This window comes from Erpetoichthys calabaricus, chromosome 7, assembly GCF_900747795.2.
Source record: "Erpetoichthys calabaricus chromosome 7, fErpCal1.3, whole genome shotgun sequence".
Classification (NCBI taxonomy): domain Eukaryota; kingdom Metazoa; phylum Chordata; class Cladistia; order Polypteriformes; family Polypteridae; genus Erpetoichthys; species Erpetoichthys calabaricus.
Window position 1 is genome coordinate 13,656,992 of NC_041400.2, and position 18,974 is coordinate 13,675,965.

General features: G+C 40.8%; 1 protein-coding gene across 2 annotated transcripts in view; it reads right to left on the reverse strand.

Annotated features, from left to right (window-relative positions):
• Window positions 1-18,974, reverse strand: part of katnal2 (katanin p60 subunit A-like 2) — a 54,792-nt gene that overhangs the window by 15,846 nt on the left and 19,972 nt on the right. Inside the window, exons 7-12 of one of the 2 annotated variants that reach the window (XM_028805982.2) lie at window positions 15,883-15,981; window positions 15,470-15,547; window positions 13,982-14,080; window positions 9,762-9,825; window positions 7,025-7,143; window positions 2,608-2,699 (exon numbers count right to left, since the gene is read on the reverse strand). In XM_028805982.2, coding sequence (XP_028661815.1) covers window positions 2,608-2,699; window positions 7,025-7,143; window positions 9,762-9,825; window positions 13,982-14,080; window positions 15,470-15,547; window positions 15,883-15,981 — 551 coding nt within the window. The remainder of the gene's footprint in view (window positions 1-2,607; window positions 2,700-7,024; window positions 7,144-9,761; window positions 9,826-13,981; window positions 14,081-15,469; window positions 15,548-15,882; window positions 15,982-18,974) is intronic. The other variant, XM_051929798.1, reaches the window with a different exon arrangement.

The following is an 18,974-nucleotide window of genomic DNA, read 5'->3' on the forward strand; positions in this document are numbered from 1 at the left end:
GTGCCGCTACCTAGCTTTCATAAGTAGCTTTAAGCTACATAAAGCCTATCAAGAAAGGGAACGTAAGTATTAAGCAACTGAAGTGCTACTTGTTGTAAGTGCCCAGGGCGACCGAAACGCCATTGATGACATCACTTCCGGTACCGGCGCCATTGATGACATCACTTCTAGGTTTGGTACCATGGATGACGTCACTTCCAGTTTCATAGTTCTGCTCCAACTAGCAGCCACACAGAGTCAGTCCAGTGATACTAATGAGGCAGGGGCTGCAGGTCGTAAAGAAAGGACAGCGACAGGTATTAAATGGGCGATTACGCAGTTGAGGTACTACCTCTTGGGCCGTGAACTCACTCTTATTACGGAATATGCACCCCTACAGTGGATGGCCCTACACAAGGAATCCGCGGGTCACCAGGTGGTTTCTTGAACTTCAACCATATAAGTTCTCGCCTATTCATCATAAGGGTTCTCTCCATGCCAATGCCCTTCCTTGAATTCACTACCTCTTGGTCAGAGCTGCCCGATCCAATGGGTCTGGGCATTGGCCTTCTCACACATGTGCGATTGGGAGGCAGCTAAAGGGCCTGAATAATAGCACTGGTCAACAAGCATTTTGCTACTGGGATTCTTTCACCTGTACTTGACTCCAAATCTGAAAACTGTTTTCGTCCAGCACGTTCCATTTTTTAGTTATGATGTTCCAGGTCTTGGACAACTGGGGTGACTGGACGGACAGGAAGGTGTTTTTGTTGGTCCTGAAATCCGTGAACTGATGCTTGACAATGGGTTCAAAAGGAAACTGAAGCCAACTGAATCACCACCCTCATTCGTGCAGGTTGTCCAGAATTTTCTTGACAAGCACAGAGCAGAGAATTATGCTGAGCTTGTGGAGAACATGCTGAAAGTATATCAGCTTATGGGAACCAGAATGTCACTGAAGACGCATTTTTTTACATTCTCATCTCGACTATTTTTCCACCAAATCTAAGCGATGTCAGAGATGAGCATGGGGGAAAATTTCATCAAGATACGAAGGTGATGGAAAACCGATATCAGGGAAAATTCACTCCGAGCATGATGGGTGACTACTGTTGGTTCTTGCAAAGAGAGACAGATGTGCAATACAAGCGCAAAAGCGAGTGCCGCCAACATTTTTGGGCCCGCTGACCTCACTTTTATATTGAGGTAAATTGACATAAATATGTTTTAACGTGTCTCTGGTATCGTCTTCTGGTTTGTTTTCAGAATAAACACATTCAAACAATTTTGGTGGGACAGAGTCCAACCTCCAGATATCGTGTTGATATATTGATATTCAAAAAAGTGTCAAAACGTCAATGATGTGTATTTCAAAAACCTGACATGCAGCTTAATTCAGATTCCATATATGAAATCAGGGTAAAAAACTTAATAAAGAGATGCTCTGAAGTTCCCAGAAGCAAACAAAAAATATTTTTTGTAGACCAGTGTAGTAGTACCATGCCAGGGCAGGGGGTGGCGAGCTGCACTAACTTTCTCAATCCTGTACAGATCATCCACGGGAAATCTCGGTACTGGCACCATTGATGACATCACTTCTGGGTTTGGTGCCATGGATGATGTCACTTCCGGTTTCATAGTTCTGCTCCAACTAGCAGCCACACAGAGTCAGCTCAGTGATACTAATGAGGCAGGGGCTGCAGGTCGTAAAGAAAGGACAGCGACAGGTATGTGCACCATTGTGGTGCTGTCGTGTGATGATAGGTTGGAGGTTTGCAGGTATTTTTTCAATATTAAAAAAATTATTTGACCACTGTGAAATATTATGATTGCAGGATATAAAGAAATTATCGATGGAAGGATATGCAATAATATATTACAGCTACTGTATATACAGTAGGCATCATGTATTGCAAAGTTATCATATCCGTGGTACATCTAGTAGTACACACTGCATAGTAGTAGTCCTATCAATTATTTAATTTCTTTGTTATTTAAGATGAGGCTGGCCCTGTGGGATAGAAGGAAGTCAGTTCACCTGAGAGGGTTCTACTTCTAGGTACATGACAGAGGCAACAACAACACCTGAGGAGGATAAAGAAAGAGATACTCAAGCAGATGGAAGGGATGTAGAAAAGGCAGCTACAAGTTTTCATTACTTTGCACATCCCCAGTCCAAAGATCTTGCCCTGTTTTTCTGCCAACATCTCCGACAATCCCAAAGACAGAGCATGTTGTGGATGTGGATTGGAAAGTGTGGCCTTAGCTACTGAGGATATAAAGCTGAAGCTACCTATACACTACAAGACAATACCCTTGACCATGGCAACATATTGTTCCTGCATCTACATGAGTGCACTGAAAAGAGAAAGAGACAGCCGAATTACAAGTTGTGTATGTCTGTTTTCTTTTGTTGGCAGTTACCAAGGTGGCCCAGTAATAATTACCAGGGAGTATGGGTGTGCTGCTCTGTATCATGTCACACCGGGGCTAAAAGACAGGCCCACTCCGCTCCTGCCTAGGACGCAGTATATTTATGATGCAATGGTGCAAACCACTGCTTAATTGTACAGATAACAGCCACTACAGCAGACACAAGTGTTCAAACACTCAGGTATAGCGACTTACCCTGGACCGGTACCCCTCTGGCTCATTACGGACTCCAACTCATCCAAAAAGATTGTAGAAGGTGCATGATACCTTGCCAGCTCAAACAGAACCTAGACAAAAGAGACGGGCATGAGGATACTCACTGCATACAATGTCAGACTTATCAAACACTTAGAAAAAGAATCTGGTTCCATGCATGTACAGTGGTGTGAAAAACTATTTGCCCCCTTTCTGATTTCTTATTCTTTTGCATGTTTGTCACACAAAATGTTTCTGATCATCAAACACATTTAACCATTAGTCAAATATAACACAAGTAAACACAAAATGCAGTTTGTAAATGGTGGTTTTTATTATTTAGGGAGAAAAAAAAATCCAAACCTACATGGCCCTGTGTGAAAAAGTAATTGCCCCCTGAACCTAATAACTGGTTGGGCCACCCTTAGCAGCAATAACTGCAATCAAGCGTTTGCGATAACTTGCAATGAGTCTTTTACAGCGCTCTGGAGGAATTTTGGCCCACTCATCTTTGCAAAATTGTTGTAATTCAGCTTTATTTGAGGGTTTTCTAGCATGAACCGCCTTTTTAAGGTCATGCCATAGCATCACAATTGGATTCAGGTCAGGACTTTGACTAGGCCACTCCAAAGTCTTCATTTTGTTTTTCTTCAGCCATTCAGAGGTGGATTTGCTGGTGTGTTTTGGGTCATTGTCCTGTTGCAGCACCCAAGATCGCTTCAGCTTGAGTTGACGAACAGATGGCCGGACATTCTCCTTCAGGATTTTTTGGTAGACAGTAGAATTCATGGTTCCATCTATCACAGCAAGCCTTCCAGGTCCTGAAGCAGCAAAACAACCCCAGACCATCACACTACCACCACCATATTTTACTGTTGGTATGATGTTCTTTTTCTGAAATGCCGTGTTCCTTTTACGCCAGATGTAACGGGACATTTGCCTTCCAAAAAGTTCAACTTTTGACTCATCAGTCCACAAGGTATTTTCCCAGAAGTCTTGGCAATCATTGAGATGTTTCTTAGCAAAATTGAGACGAGCCCTAATGTTCTTTTTGCTTAACAGTGGTTTGCGTCTTGGAAATCTGCCATGCAGGCCGTTTTTGCCCAGTCTCTTTCTTATGGTGGAGTCGTGAACACTGACCTTAATTGAGGCAAGTGAGGCCTGCAGTTCTTTAGACGTTGTCCTGGGGTCTTTTGTGACCTCTCGGATGAGTCGTCTCTGCGCTCTTGGGGTAATTTTGGTCGGCCGGCCACTCCTGGGAAGGTTCACCACTGTTCCATGTTTTTGCCATTTGTGGATAATGGCTCTCACTGTGGTTCGCTGGAGTCCCAAAGCTTTAGAAATGGCTTTATAACCTTTACCAGACTGATAGATCTCAATTACTTCTGTTCTCATTTGTTCCTGAATTTCTTTGGATCTTGGCATGATGTCTAGCTTTTGAGGTGCTTTTGGTCTACTTCTCTGTGTCAGGCAGCTCCTATTTAAGTGATTTCTTGATTGAAACAGGTGTGGCAGTAATCAGGCCTGGGGGTGGCTACGGAAATTGAACTCAGGTGTGATACACCACAGTTAGGTTATTTTTTAACAAGGGGGCAATTACTTTTTCACACAGGGCCATGTAGGTTTGGATTTTTTTTCTCCCTAAACAATAAACACCATCATTTAAAAACTGCATTTTGTGTTTACTTGTGTTATATTTGACTAATGGTTAAATGTGTTTGATGATCAGAAACATTTTGTGTGACAAACATGCAAAAGAATAAGAAATCAGGAAGGGGGCAAATAGTTTTTCACACCACTGTAATTCCTACATCACATTGTGGCATTTACAAGCCCAAAACACTCAGGAACAGCAGCCTTTCTGAGATTTCCATGCACAGTTGTATCCAGTATTCACAAAGAATGTTTTGGAAAGAAAAATCGTTTTTAAAAAAATCCAATGGGTATCTATCCAGCCATCCATCCATCCATTTTCCAACCCGCTGAATCCGAACACAGGGTCACGGGGGTCTGCTGGAGCCAATCCCAGCCAACACAGGGCACAAGGCAGGAACCAATCCCGGGCAGGGTGCCAACCCACCGCAGGGGTATCTATCCTGTTAGTGAAAACGTCTTGTTCAGAGGTCAGAGATGTGCTCAAGCCAACAGAGAGGATGCAAATACTGAAACAACAGCTCTTTACAACAGTGGATTGTCTGTGGAAAATCAAAATTGAGTTTCATGTTTTAAAATTACATTCTTTAACCTCAAGATTATGCGTTTTTTGCACTGTGTGGAGCTCCTGGGCGACTACAGCAGAACAAAGATACCAAAATTTAGAACAAACGGTTTCAGGGAAATCCACCCTAAATATTGAAACCTATACAGAATGGTGACTTCTGAAAAATGGACCTGTCTTTCCGTGTGTATACATGTATGTGTGTATATATATTTAGTGATGGACAGCCGGGACTCTAACAAAGGGAATGACCGGAGAAAGGTGCTTGCATGGGGCAATACCTCCCCTGGGAGGTCAGAGGGCAGCCCCCATGGCTTACTATGGTTCCCTGGGGCTAGAGCATGGAAGGTCAATACTGCCAGGGCCCATGGCCACCTCCAGGGGGTGCAAGGGGAATGGCTGAGCCCTCCTTCGCAGGACTGCCGCCACACCGGTGATGACCTTCCAGTAGCGCTTCCAGGACACCTGGAGTACTTCTGGGTGTTCTAAAAAAGGAGCCAGAGGTGGAAGGAGAATTGAGAGAGAAAGAAAAAGAAGGACTGTGTTTATTAGAGTATTTGGTGTTTGCGTACCGCACTGTTGTGGGGAGTGAGGGAAAAAGCGCTTCCCCACTATAAATAAATGTGTGTGTTACTGAACTTGTGCCTAGTGTCGCTTGTGCTGGGGGTTTGGGGAGCTGTGCACCCCCCAGAGGTCACAATATATAAATTCTCAAAAATGTTGTAAATCAACTTTTTGCCCGGTCCCTTTACTAAATGGAGCAGACTGCGTAAAGGTTAACATGTTTTTGAAGAATATGGGGATAAGCACTAAATCAAACTGTACCAAAAACAGCAGAGCTGGAGCCTGTAACTAGACAAGCACCACGCATCTTGTTCAAAGAAGTCAGATCCATTATCCATTGTACTGTACATGGGTCATTGCAAAGAGTTCAGGGTGGAAACCTCGGCAACAACTTATTCTAATCTTTGCTTGGACGTAGTTATCTAGGAGCTCTATACAATACAAAAAAAAAAAACTGTTATAATGAAAATTGTAATTTTACGATGTGAGAATCGATTTCAGTTTTCCACAGACACCGCGCCAAAAGTCAGAATCTGAACTTAACTACAGTAATCCCTCCTCCATCGCGGGGGTTGCGTTCCAGAGCCACCCGCGAAATAAGAAAATCCGCGAAGTAGAAACCATATGTTTATATGGTTATTTTTATATTGTCGTGCTTGGGTCACAGATTTGCGCAGAAACACAGGAGGTTGTAGAGAGACCGGAACGTTATTCAAACACTGCAAACAAACATTTGTCTCTTTTTCAAAAGTTTAAACTGTGCTCCATGACAAGACAGAGATGACAGTTCCGTCTCACAATTAAAAGAATGCAAACATATCTTCCTCTTCAAAGGAGTGCGCGTCAGGAGCAGATCATGTCACAGAGATAGAGAAAAGCAAACAAATCAATAGGGCTGTTTGCTTTTAAGTATGCGAAGCACCGCGGCACAAAGCTGTTGAAGGCGGCAGCTCACACCCCCTCCGTCAGGAGCAGAGAGAGAGAGTTTGTTTTTCAATCAAAAATCAATACGTGCCCTTCGAGCTTTTAAGTATGCGAAGCACCGTGCAGCATGTCATTTCAGGAAGCAGCTGCACAAAAGATAGCAACGTGAAGATAATCTTTCAGCATTTTTAGACGAGCGTCCGTATAGTCTAGGTGTGCGAACAGCCCCCCTGCTCAATCCCCCTACGTCAGGATCAGAGAAAGTCAGCGCAAGAGAGAGAGAGAGAAGTAAGCTGGGTAGCTTCTCAGCCATCTGCCAATAGCGTCCCTTGTATGAAATCAACTGGGCAAACCAACTGAGGAAGCATGTACCAGAAATTAAAAGACCCATTGTCCGCAGAAATCCGCGAACCAGCAAAAAATCCGCGATATATATTTAAATATGCTTACATATAAAATCCGTGATGGAGTGAAGCCGCGAAAGGCAAAGCGCGATATAGCGAGGGATTACTGTAGATAGTAAATTTTTGACCTCATCACCAAACTACCATTTACACGGAAGTAAAATTAATCTTAAACAGGATTAAGGACTAAAATAATAATATGGGAACGAGAGGTCAATAAAAGGAGGGCAATTCCCTTTACACTAAACACCCTATGAAAGCTTTCTTCTTCCTTGTTGTTTTTGGAAATTATCAATGACAGTCTTACTCGAACCAGCTTTTCTGAGTCCCCTCTCCATTTGCTGACAATGCTGGATGCCGAGATGTTGAAAAATGTCGTATTGCATTCAGTGGCAACAGCCTTGGCAAGAAGTGTTTTCCCAGTGCCTAAGAAAATGTATTAAACGTTTAGAAAATGCCTTTATACATTATATATTTATCCATTATATACATTAAATTAGAATGATTGAATTAGCATTAGAAAAAAATACTCAATTATTTAATCTGGACAATGAATACAAATATATTACAGTCAAATCTGTAGTGTAACTATAAACTACAATTGCGGACTCTATGCAAACATACTATTTACAGTAACAATATGATCATATGACAATATTCAGGTGTGTGTGTTAAATATTGTATTTGTGTATTCATGTTCTCTTTACTTACTATTAATGAATTAGAACAACAATAGAAAATTAGGGTCCATTACACACCTACTCATTTAAAGTTTTTTTGCAGTTCTGTTCAGTACAAAGGAAAAATACAGAACATATGAATAAAGAACTGCCAGGGGATTTCTAATCTAGCTCTTCTAGCAGCTATCCCGCGGTGGTGCAGGGTCTGCTGTCCGGCACGCACGTTTCCACTTGGCACAGTCAAGAGCATCCTCGGGGGCATCATCGATGTGCTTCATATCGTTCTTGATTCGATCCATCCACTGGCGCTTCAGTCTGCCTCGTGGTTGCTGACCATGTGGGCTGAGACAGAGATTTCTAATCTAGCATCCTAGTTAAACACATCTCCAGTCATGAAGACAGATATTACCATCCAGACATCTTACAATTCCATTCTTAGAGGAAAAGCCAAGCAAAATGACCCCTTTTATTGGCTAACTAAAAAGATTACAATATGTAAGCTTTCGAGGCAACTCAGGCCCCTTCTTCAGGTGAGATGTAAACAATGTAAACAAGATTACATCTCGCCTGAAGAAGGGGCCTGAGTTGCCTCGAAAGCTTACATATTGTAATCTTTTTAGTTAGCCAATAAAAGTTGTCATTTTGCTTGGCTTTTCTTTACATTCATAATGGCTAACACAGTACAACACCCTAGTAATTCCATTCTTTAAATCTCAGGATTATAAGTAGCAGGAGCAGCAGGGGCCAATTATGAATAAATCACTTGGCAATCACACAATTATCTGTCAGCCTAACCTGCACATTATGGAATGTTTGAGTACCTGGATGAAATACCATGCTAAGATGAGGAGAACATACACAGTCCACAAAGACAATCACCGGGTTGAATTTGAACCTAATATAGATTTTCAGAATCTTAACCATACCTTAAGATAAGTGAGTCTATTAGATATCACACATTTCAACAGTGCAATACCATATATATTCGTGTTTAAGTTCTCCCGAGGATAAGTCGGGGCTTAATTTTACCGTATAATTTCTGGTATTTTATAATGTTGGTTGTATAAATTGAATGTAGAAACTCATGCTATTGGTCCAAGAGATTACGATATGCTAACACCCACCGGAGAGAGTAACCACGGAGCACACAGCCTTTTTTTCTGTGTATTGTGCCTATGTGACCACACGGTAATACCCAAAGTGATGTCTGCACTGATTTGTGTTTTTTGTATCTCACACCCTCATACACTTTTATCGTAACAGCATCCCTTATCTACAATGGAACATTTGATCAGAATAAAAAAATTGAAGCTGGTTTTAAATTAAAAGTTGTTGAAGTGGCGAAAGAAATTGGTAACTGCGCTGCCACAACAAAATTCAATGTGTGTAAGAAACTCGAGATTGGAGGAAGCAAGTTAAAAAAAAAAAAGTTTTAAGTGTTGTATTTTCGAATGGCCGTATAAGTCGGGGTCTGATTTTATGGTCGATTTTTCGGGTTTCAAGACCTGACTTATACGCAAGTACATACGGTATATACTTTGTGACAGTAATGGAAAATGAAATAGTTAATACAGAAAAAAGATGGACATCTTTTTAAAAAATGAAAGTGGAAATGTGGACCTAAATACTCAATATACTATATTAGAAACATGTGATGCACAGCGGATGCAAGAATGAAATTGGTGATTCTCCCATGTAACATGTACTGTACTGTAAATGATGATCACTCCTGGACAAAGTAGTTCTTTTCACTGCCTTCTACTGTAACTTTACCATATGAGGAGCCTCAGGTTTGTATGGGAAATAAAACGAATGTCTAGAAATAGGTGTCAAATGAATGGAAATGACAAACCTAGCATTCTCAGACTTGCTTAAACCAAATCAGGGAGGCTGGAGCCTGTCCTGGTGGCACTAAATGCAAGGCCGCAAATGACTCTGGTCAGGATTCCAGTCCATCGCAGGACACACTCACTCACACACATAAGGGACCGATATGAAATGTTCAACTAACCTAATCTGTAAGATCTTTGGGGATGTGGAAAACCAGAGTGCCCGGAGAGAAACCCATGCAAACACGGACACACGGTTACGTAAACATTTCAAAAATATATTTTTTAGATTCTTTTTACTTATTACAATGATGTCTGTGAACATCCACTCACATTATAGAATCCATTCTTGCAGAGTCTTTGAAAAGTTTAAAGACTTCACAAACATTTCTCTCACCCATATACATGATGCATTATGCAGTATTTTAAAATACTGAAAAAGATGTCTTGACGTTTCATGATATCTTCACCCAATTGTGCATACAGATGCTAAAGTAAAGGCTGTGAGGATTGTTCCATTATTAAAGTCACTCACCTGGGGGTCCATAGAGCAAAAGGCCTTTCCATGGGGAAAGAATCCCTGTAAATAGCTGGGGATACTAAGATAAAAAAAGTAATAAAACTTAGTCATTACTCAAAAAGTATTTACCATAACCCTGCTTAGATAGATAGATAGATAGATAGATAGATAGATAGATAGATAGATAGATAGATAGATAGATAGATAGATAGATAGATAGATAGATAGATAGATAGATAGATAGATAGATAGATAGATAGATAGATAGATAGATAGAATTCTTTAGTGTCATTATACATATACAAAATTTTTGTTGGTAGGATTTGGCTTCAAGGCAGAATACTTAAAATACGCAATACACTATAAATAATAAAATAAACATAATAAATATAAAAGACATCAGCAATAAGACATCATCAAGTCCATACTATTCCTGAGGTAGTACGCCTGCAGAGACCAGTGATCTGTGTGCGTGGGTCTGCAGGGGAGGAATACGAGTGTGTGTGTTTGATTATGAGGGAAAGTGCGTGTGGATGTCTACAGGGGGGCAGGTTAGGGGTAGATGTAGATGTATGTGTGTGTATCAGCAGGGGCAGATGGACTTCACAGCTCTGCTGGTACGTGTTTTTATGTTTCTGTACCGTTTTCCCGAAGGCAGTGGTACAAACAGTCCATTTCCCGGATGGGTGAGATCCGCAGCTATATAGGCCCTCTTCTGCACCCTTCCAGCATATACAGAGTCCAGGTCTAGGAGAGGACTTTCCATGATCCCCTGTGCTGTTCTCACCACCCATGCCAAGTCCTTCCTGTCTTGTGCTGTGCAGCTACTGTACCACACTGTCATACCGTGACAGAGAATGCTTTCAATAGCGGATCTGTAGAAGTTTGTGAGCAGCCGAGAGGAGAATCCAGCACGCCTCATCTTCTAGAGGAAGAAGAGTCTTTGTTGGGCCTTCTTTACCAGGTGAGATGTGTTCAAAGACCATGTCAGATGCAATGTGATGTGGCTACCCAAGAACTTGATATTGTCCATGCACATTACAGCCTCCTCATGTATGAATATAGGAGCATGTTCTGTTCTTCTGGACCTCCTATAGTCCACAATGAGCTCTTTGGTCTTGCTGATGTTCAAGATGAGGTTGTTGGCTGAGCACCATAGTGCTAGGTGTTGTATCTCCTCTCTGTAGTGAGTCTCATCATTGTCTGATATGAGACCCACCACGATCGTATCATCCGCAAACTTCACAACCATATTTGTGGCATGGATGGCAGAGCAATCATGCGTGAATAACGTGAAGAGTGCTGGGCTGAGCACACAACCCTGTGGCGTGCCTGTGTTAAAAACCAGTGTGGCTGATGTGTGATCTCCAATTCTAACCACCTGAGGCCTGTTGGTGAGAAAGTCCCTGATCCAGAGACACAATAATATGGACAGACTCAGATAATGAAGCTTTTGTACCAGCTTGTCTGGGATTACGGTGTTAAACACTGAACTAAAATCAACGAATAGCATCCTAACAGAAGTGTTAGGGCACTGCAGATGAGTCAGGGCTATGTGAAGTACTATTGAGACAGCATCCTCTGTAGATCTGTTCCTCCTGTTGGCGAACTGATGGTTATCAAATCCAGCAGGGATGGCATCCTTGATGTACTTTAGGAAGATTCTCTCAAAGCACTTCATTATTACTGGGGCCAGAGCCACAGGGCGGTAATCATTAAGGCAGGTGACCGCTTATTTTTTAGGCACTGGCACAAGAGTGGAGGATTTGAGGTTGCAAGTTGTAGAGAAAGGTTGAAAATATCCAGAAAGATTCCTGTCAATTGATCAGCACATATTTTCAGTGTCTTACCTGACACCTAATCCGGTCCTGCAGCTCTGCTGGTGTTGATCCTCCTCAGGGTGGACCTCACTTGGTGTAGTTGCAGGACTAGAGGCTGATGCTGCTCCTCCAGCCAAGGGAGATGCATCTAGCAGCAGGGAGACTGTACATCAAAGCGTGCAAAGAAACTGTTCAAGGTGTCAGGGAGACTCGGGTCATAGCTGACCTGCTGATCATTGCGCTTATAATCTGTTATGGTCTTTAAGCCTCTCCACATGTTCCGTGGGTCGTTGTTATTAGAAAATTCCAAAATAAGTTGTTTGTTATCTGTATTTTGCCAGGTTTATTCCTTTTTTTTTAGTTTTTATCGGGCTTTGCTATATGCCAGCCTGTTGCCTGACCTATATGCATCGTCCCGGGCTTTAAGCAGAGACCTCACCGTACCGTCCAACCACAGTTTCTGATTTGGAAACATTCTAAATGTCTTCGTGGGCAGGATAGCATCAGTACAGACCTGCACATAGGATAGGACAGATGATGTATATTCCTCTAGATCTGAGACCTCTTTGAACACTCCCCAGTCAGTATGCTCAAAACAGTCCTGTAATGCTGAAGATGCCTCCTCTGTCCATATCTGTACTGTTCTGGTAGTCGGTTTGATCTTGCAGATCATGGGAGTATAGGCTGGGATCAGCTCCACTGTGATGTGGTCCGACACGCCTAGATGTGGGGCTGCTGCTAAAGCCTTGTATGCTCCTGGGATGTTGCAATAAACTTGATCCAGAATGCTACTGTCTCTAGTTGGAAAGTTTATAAATCCTCGAAATTTGGGAAGCACTGCTTTTAATTCTACATGATTAAAGTCACCAGCCACAATCACAGCCACGTCTGGATTAGCATTCATTTGTCTGCTAATCAGGCAGTACAGCTCTTCCAATGCTAATTTAGCATTAGCTCGCGGTGGGATATAAACAGTCACTATCAGGATGGAGGAGAACTCTCTTACCGTCTTGAATGGTCTGCATTTCACTGCCAGATAGTCCAAGTCAGGGTAGCAGTATGTTCCAATAATGTTTGTAGCTGTACACCAGGATTTATTAATGTACAGTGCCAGCCCTCCACCTTTACATTTAGCGGAAGCTGCAGTCCTGTCTGCCTGGAACAGAACGCGCCTGTCTAGCTGGGATATTATTATCCAGCCAGGTCTTGGTAATAATTGCCACACAGCTGTCCACACTATGTGAGGCAATCCTCAGCTGAATCTCGTCCATCTTATTGGCGAGAGACCTGGCATTAGTGAGGAAGAGACTGGGAAGAGCCGGTCTGTATGGGTTAGCATGTAGCCTAGCACATAGGCCGCTCCTTCTGCCCCACTTTTGTTTACGGTGTCTCCTCCGCCTTCTCGGCCACTGAGGGAGGATGGTAAAAGCCTCAGTAGTCCTCCGTACCTCTGGTGGAATAAAGTCTAGCCTTGGTGATGCATGGAGCTCGAACCACTTCCCTATATTAATTAAATCAGCCCTTCCATACTGGATTAGCGCTTTGAATGGTTTAACTAACAGTAAAAACTTAATTACAAATAAAACGAAGCCAAAAACTGAGAGCCACTGAGCCGATGCGCGTGTCCGCACTGCCATGTGCTTATGTTCATTTAGTAAGAATCAAATGGATCTAATATGGCTAATTTAGATAGTTACAAAACTATGTAAACTCTCAATCTACACTATCTACCTCGTAATACTGTGAACCAAATCCTTTCAATTACTATACATCACCTGAAAATGGTGGAAATGATAAAATAACACATATTTTTTAACGATGTTCATAACTTCTCTGTTAACAATACACCTATCAATTTTACATCCTGCTTGTCTTTTTCAAAGACATGGGATGTTGGTGGCCATCCCGGGGGCATTGGGCACAGACAGGGAGCCAGACTCTCTGCTAAAAAAAAAAAACAAACATACCCACATAAAGGGAGAAGGTGGGAGCCTCATACTGAAAGGCGCATTTACAGCCAGCTACAGATGAAGTTGCACACAGACAATGAGCATGCTGGTCTGTTTCTAGTACAGGTGTTCAGTGCGTGACACTGCGCAGTAGCAGAATCCCCTGGAAGTTTTTTTTTCTTTGTCTTTGAATATTGATCTTGTAGATATTCCCTTACTCTAGGGATATTACTGCACTCTGGCACCTGTGTTTTGTTAGTTTAATTTCTATTGATTAATCTTTAATATTTTTTAATATTGCCCATATTTACTTTCTAGGTTTGCAACTCAATAGCCATGATTCATACACACTGAATTTAACATTAAATCCATAAACTTCTGTACTTTTCTTCTAGACTTTAAAAATTTACAACTAACTGTTTCATAAGCAAGTGATACCTGTCATGGAATTTGCCTTTCTTCTTACCTTTATGGGGTATACTACAGCTTCTTTGACCAGTCGCTTGGCTGCATCAAGTCCAATAATATCATCCCATCTCACATTAGGATTGTGCAAATATATATCCTTTAAAATAAAGTAAAATGAAAATGGGAATATATTAAGTTTATACATTCATGGTTGTGCACAGGCAGGCAGACTTCTGAAACTAATCTTTGTCTCCCCCTAGTGGTAGCTAGTTTATCCTACAATCAAATGGTTCAGAAGTAATATGATAATAATAATTCTTTACATTTATATAGCGGTTTTCTCACTACTCAAAGTGCTTAGCAATTGCAGGTTAAGGGCCTTGCTCAAGGGCCCAACAGAGCAGTGTCCCTTTTGGCATTTTACGGGATTCGAACCGGCAACCTTCCAATTGCCAGTGCAGATCTCTAACCTCAGAGCCACCACTCCGCCATGTAAAGAAGTCTTACCTAAGTATTTTACATGCTCAGTGAATACAACACAATTAAAAAGATAATTAGGGTCATCTGTTAGTATTTATGTAATCAGGTTTGCCAAACATAAATGTTGCCTTTTACTATCACAGTGAAGTTGACAACATGTGAACGTGTCCCTAAACTCAATAATGACATTCTAACGGTGTTTTATATGTAACTCTAGTGATGTTGCCTATCAAAGACAGGTAATTGAATAAATGCATTATTTGTTATCTCTTGCCCTACGTGTACCTTCAGGGCTTTTCCTTTGTATCCTTGTGTATTAAAACCTGTCTCTTCCCCTCTGTTAAGTGTGTTCCCGTAAAGCCTGCACTTCTTAGACTCTGTCATTTTCAGGCGCCTTTCTCGACTCCTGTCGGCTTTTACACTTTGAATCTTTGAAAGCGATTCTCAGTGTGGCTGCTACAGCTTTACTTGTCTTTGTGTGTCTCACGCTTGCACATCCTCTGTCGATCACAAAATCCACAATGACCAATCACACCAAAGTCAAACTAACCAATCAGAATGCTCAGAGGGACAGGACAGGCACTCACACAGACCTTAGCATTTTATTACTGTATATAGTAGATGACAGCTGTGGGTGGCCATACCTGCTAAAACCATGACTGCAGTGGTTTCTTACTTATAATTATTTGGAAAGCCCTTCTCACTTATAACTGTTATGAAGCTCTTCAATAACATTTTCACATGTGAGTTTGTATCCCACGTAGCAGCTCAGAATCTTAGAGAGAATTCTTTTATCCTCCATGTTACTTGAAAGGTAACAAGTGACAAAAATATTTTTAGCATTTCTGCCAGTCATTCAGAGATGGCTTGACAGTCATGTAAAAAAATAGGCCTCTTTCAGTTCTAAGGTTTTACATGTAAGGAGATAAATAGCAATCACCTAATACTTCTCTTAGATGAATCTAGCCACAGGTACTAAACCGCACAGAGTAGATGGCACATTGTTACTATTACATGAACTAAGCCAAAGATGGTATGAATGTGGAATTATTTTTTTTCTTCTTACCCTGCTTATTACTGCTGCCAGCTCTCTCATTTCACTGTTCATTCCAATAAAGGCACTTAGTGGTTTAACAAGGCGTTCCTATATAAATTCAGATAGGAAAAAGTTGTTAATAAAGGATTTATTGTAAGGACTGCATGTTATAAAATATACACAGACAGCTCTTTAATACATTAGCCTAAGCATAAGTAACACTTTTTAAATTACGGCCATTTGACCATGTAGTAAACACCCCACAAAAAGACTGTGCTCCAACAGCAACTTGTCACACAATGTATAACAATGTTTTTGTAAAATAAAAATGCTATGCAGAGAACTGTGCTTGATAAACCCAAATTCACTAGTTCTGGTTATGCGTCAACAATTTTAGCAATAAACTCTTCATGAAGTTAACAACAAATATGCTCTTAACTTACAGAGGGATCCTGGTTATAATTCAGGCTATTTATGGATATTTCATTGGAAGCTCCTTTGATTGCATCTTGAATCAGTTGGCGAAAGTCAATGATCTGTCCCTAGATGAAAAGAAGCCCATCAAGAGTTAGACTTTAGAAAACATTACCTTTAATTAAATAGGCAGAGATGACGCATTTGTGGCATCAATTGTAAATGGTACCATTAAAGTGCATTGCAGCTATTACTGCTATGTTGCAAGTACGAGTTTAATCCCACAAAGAAACCGTCACATAAATTCAGGCGGTTAGAACAGCAAACTTGCTCATTATTTGTTTGAAATCAAAAAAGAACTAAAGGATGAATGTTTTCTTTATTTTCTTTTGGTTTTCTATACTTAGGGACCACTAACCCTGATATGAGTAGGGTCTCCAGAAAATATCTACTACAGAACTTTTTGTTTGCTTGTCTTTTCATTTTTGTCTGAATGTTGATCTTTTGCAAACAGTAACTGACTTGTTCTTACTCAGCTAGACTTTTCTTGCAAGGGACAGGACATTGAGTCACCCTGAAGCCATTCAAATGGTTGATTAATGGGTATCTTGCTTTGACGAATCAAATGAACAGGTTTTTTCAGACACTTTTCTTTTCTCATTCTCTCACCAGAGAGGTGGAGGTTTTTTTTTTGTCTCATGTCTTATCATGTTATTCTGTTCTTATTTGCTCTGTGCACACTGCTGCTGAATTCCCAACAAGTGAACAAATGCTGGATCACTTCCTGCCTCTATTCCATTGTATGACCCTGAGCAGCTCGTTTAAGCTGCCTGTGCTCCAACTGTAAAAATACCTAGAAACATCTGTATAGTATCCAGACTTTGGAATTTACCATGAATAAAGGTTTTAACCAAATATGTGATAATAATAAGAGTAATAAGCTATACTTTTAAAGTGATAGAAAATGCTCCCTCTAGCCCACTCAGGTCTGCTGATGAATGGCGTTTGGTGATGCCACCTCTGCGTGACATCAAATCTAAATCCAGATTCTTTTCATGTAAAGCTCCTAGTTAGTTGGAATGAGTTGTCCATCTTCATCCAAACATCTGACTCCACACCTCAGGGGTGACAAAGTAAGCTTAAGACAATGTATGGAAAAATATGTTTTGAGCAACTTCTCTCGAGATATGATTGATCCTCTAATCCAGCAATTTTCGGCAGGATTGTGATAGGCTGGAGTTTATCCCAGCAACACAGAGTACAAAACAGAAATTAATTCTTGATGGGGCATTGGTAACATAACATGTATTTACAGTGCTGATGCTTGGTTATTTTATGCCATAGGCCAAGCTTATTACTGCTCCAACTAACTGTTTGGTAGCTAACCCATATGGCTGGGATTTTCTTCCCCTTGTTATCTGAGCCATAGGAGAATGCATAATTCACCTTAATGGTAGCGCTGGCCCTGTGTATGTGTCTCTGATCCTTAGTAAAGGTAATCACTGGTGAAAAGACACACCACAAGGAATAGTTGTGTTTCCTTTTCTCTTCGCTCTATTAAGAGGTAAACTCAAGGATATGCATGTAGATGAGACTATGTGACTATGTTGTCCTATTAGTCAGGCAGAGCAGAGTTTGTGAAGCTTGAAGACTGTGAACAACACCAGAGACCTACTAGGAACAGTCCTGTCTGCTTTTCCCTTAACACTGTACACCTCCGACTAGAAATATAACACTTGTGGCAATTCTCAGATGATTCTGCACTTATTAATATATTAATAAGTATAATAAGTATTAATAAGGGGGGTGAGACAGAGGAGGAGAATCAGAGGGAGAACTTTGTTTATTGGTGCAACTTAACATCAGCAAAATCAAGGAACTGGAGAGCCTCTTTGCCCAGTTCTTATTGAAGGAGTGCACGTGGAGAAGAATTTGAAGACACTTTTGTTTGGTGAATGTCCATCTAACTGAATTTAGCTGTTAGGCTTTGTAACTTTGGAGCGGTGATTAACTTGTATTTATTCTGAGCTCTTCACATATGATGATCAATTGTGTAACCTTGTTCTGTAACACTTAGTCCTAAACAGACCTCTAGACTGATGTTTGCTCAATTATGTTGACCTCTTTTTTAAGTTGCTTTGGATAAAAGCATATGTTAAGCAAATAATGTAAATGTAAACACAAAATGGAATAATGACAAAGGTTCAACTGCTAGAAGTAAGACAGGTCAAAGTTTTGTATGAGAGGTTGGAATGCGGGATATAGGACTTTATTTTTTTATTTTATTGATTTTATTAAAATCAAATAACATTCCATACAAAAAACTCAAGTTTTACAAAAAAAAAAAAAGGTTTGAAACAAATCAACCCCAACCCCTGAGAAAGAGAGCTAGGCCAGCAGAGTAAAATTTTACGCTAGTAAAAATAAGTAAATAGATAAATTAATAGATTAATGAAGATACATGGTGTAAAAGAGGGGAGAGAACCTGCTTCCTTAATTTAAATGCTTATTCTAAAATGTTATTGATTAGATCCTGCCAGGTTTTGAGAAAGTTCTGCACAGATGCTCTAAGTGTGAATTTGATTTTTTCCAATTTCAAATAGTACAGTATATGACATCAGTTACCCACTGACTTAGAAAAGGAGAGTTAGGATTCTTCCGGTTGAGTAAGATAAGTCTACGTGCCAATAGTGTAGTAAAGGCAATTCCAGTTTGTTTGTCCTTCTCCACTTTAAGCCCATCTAGAAGTACCCCAAACACAGCTGTTAGTGGATTAGGAGGGATTGGGACACCAAGTCTGTCTGAAAGGCATTTAAAGATTTTGGCCCAGAATGATGTTAATTTGGTGCAGGCCCAAAACATGTGACCTAGTGAAGTAGGAATTTGATTGCAGCGTTTGAAGGTTGGATCTTGCCCTGGAAACATTTTGGACAATTTTAAATGAGAGAGTTGCACTCGATATATAATTTTGAGTTGAATAATTGTATGCTTTGCGCATATGGAGCTTGAGTGAATTCTGTGCATTGCTACTTTCCACTCCTTTTCTGAGATGTTGAGTGAAAGATCCTTTTCCCACTGTACTCTGAGATCTTTGAAAGGGAGGCACTTTAAAATGTTTTTA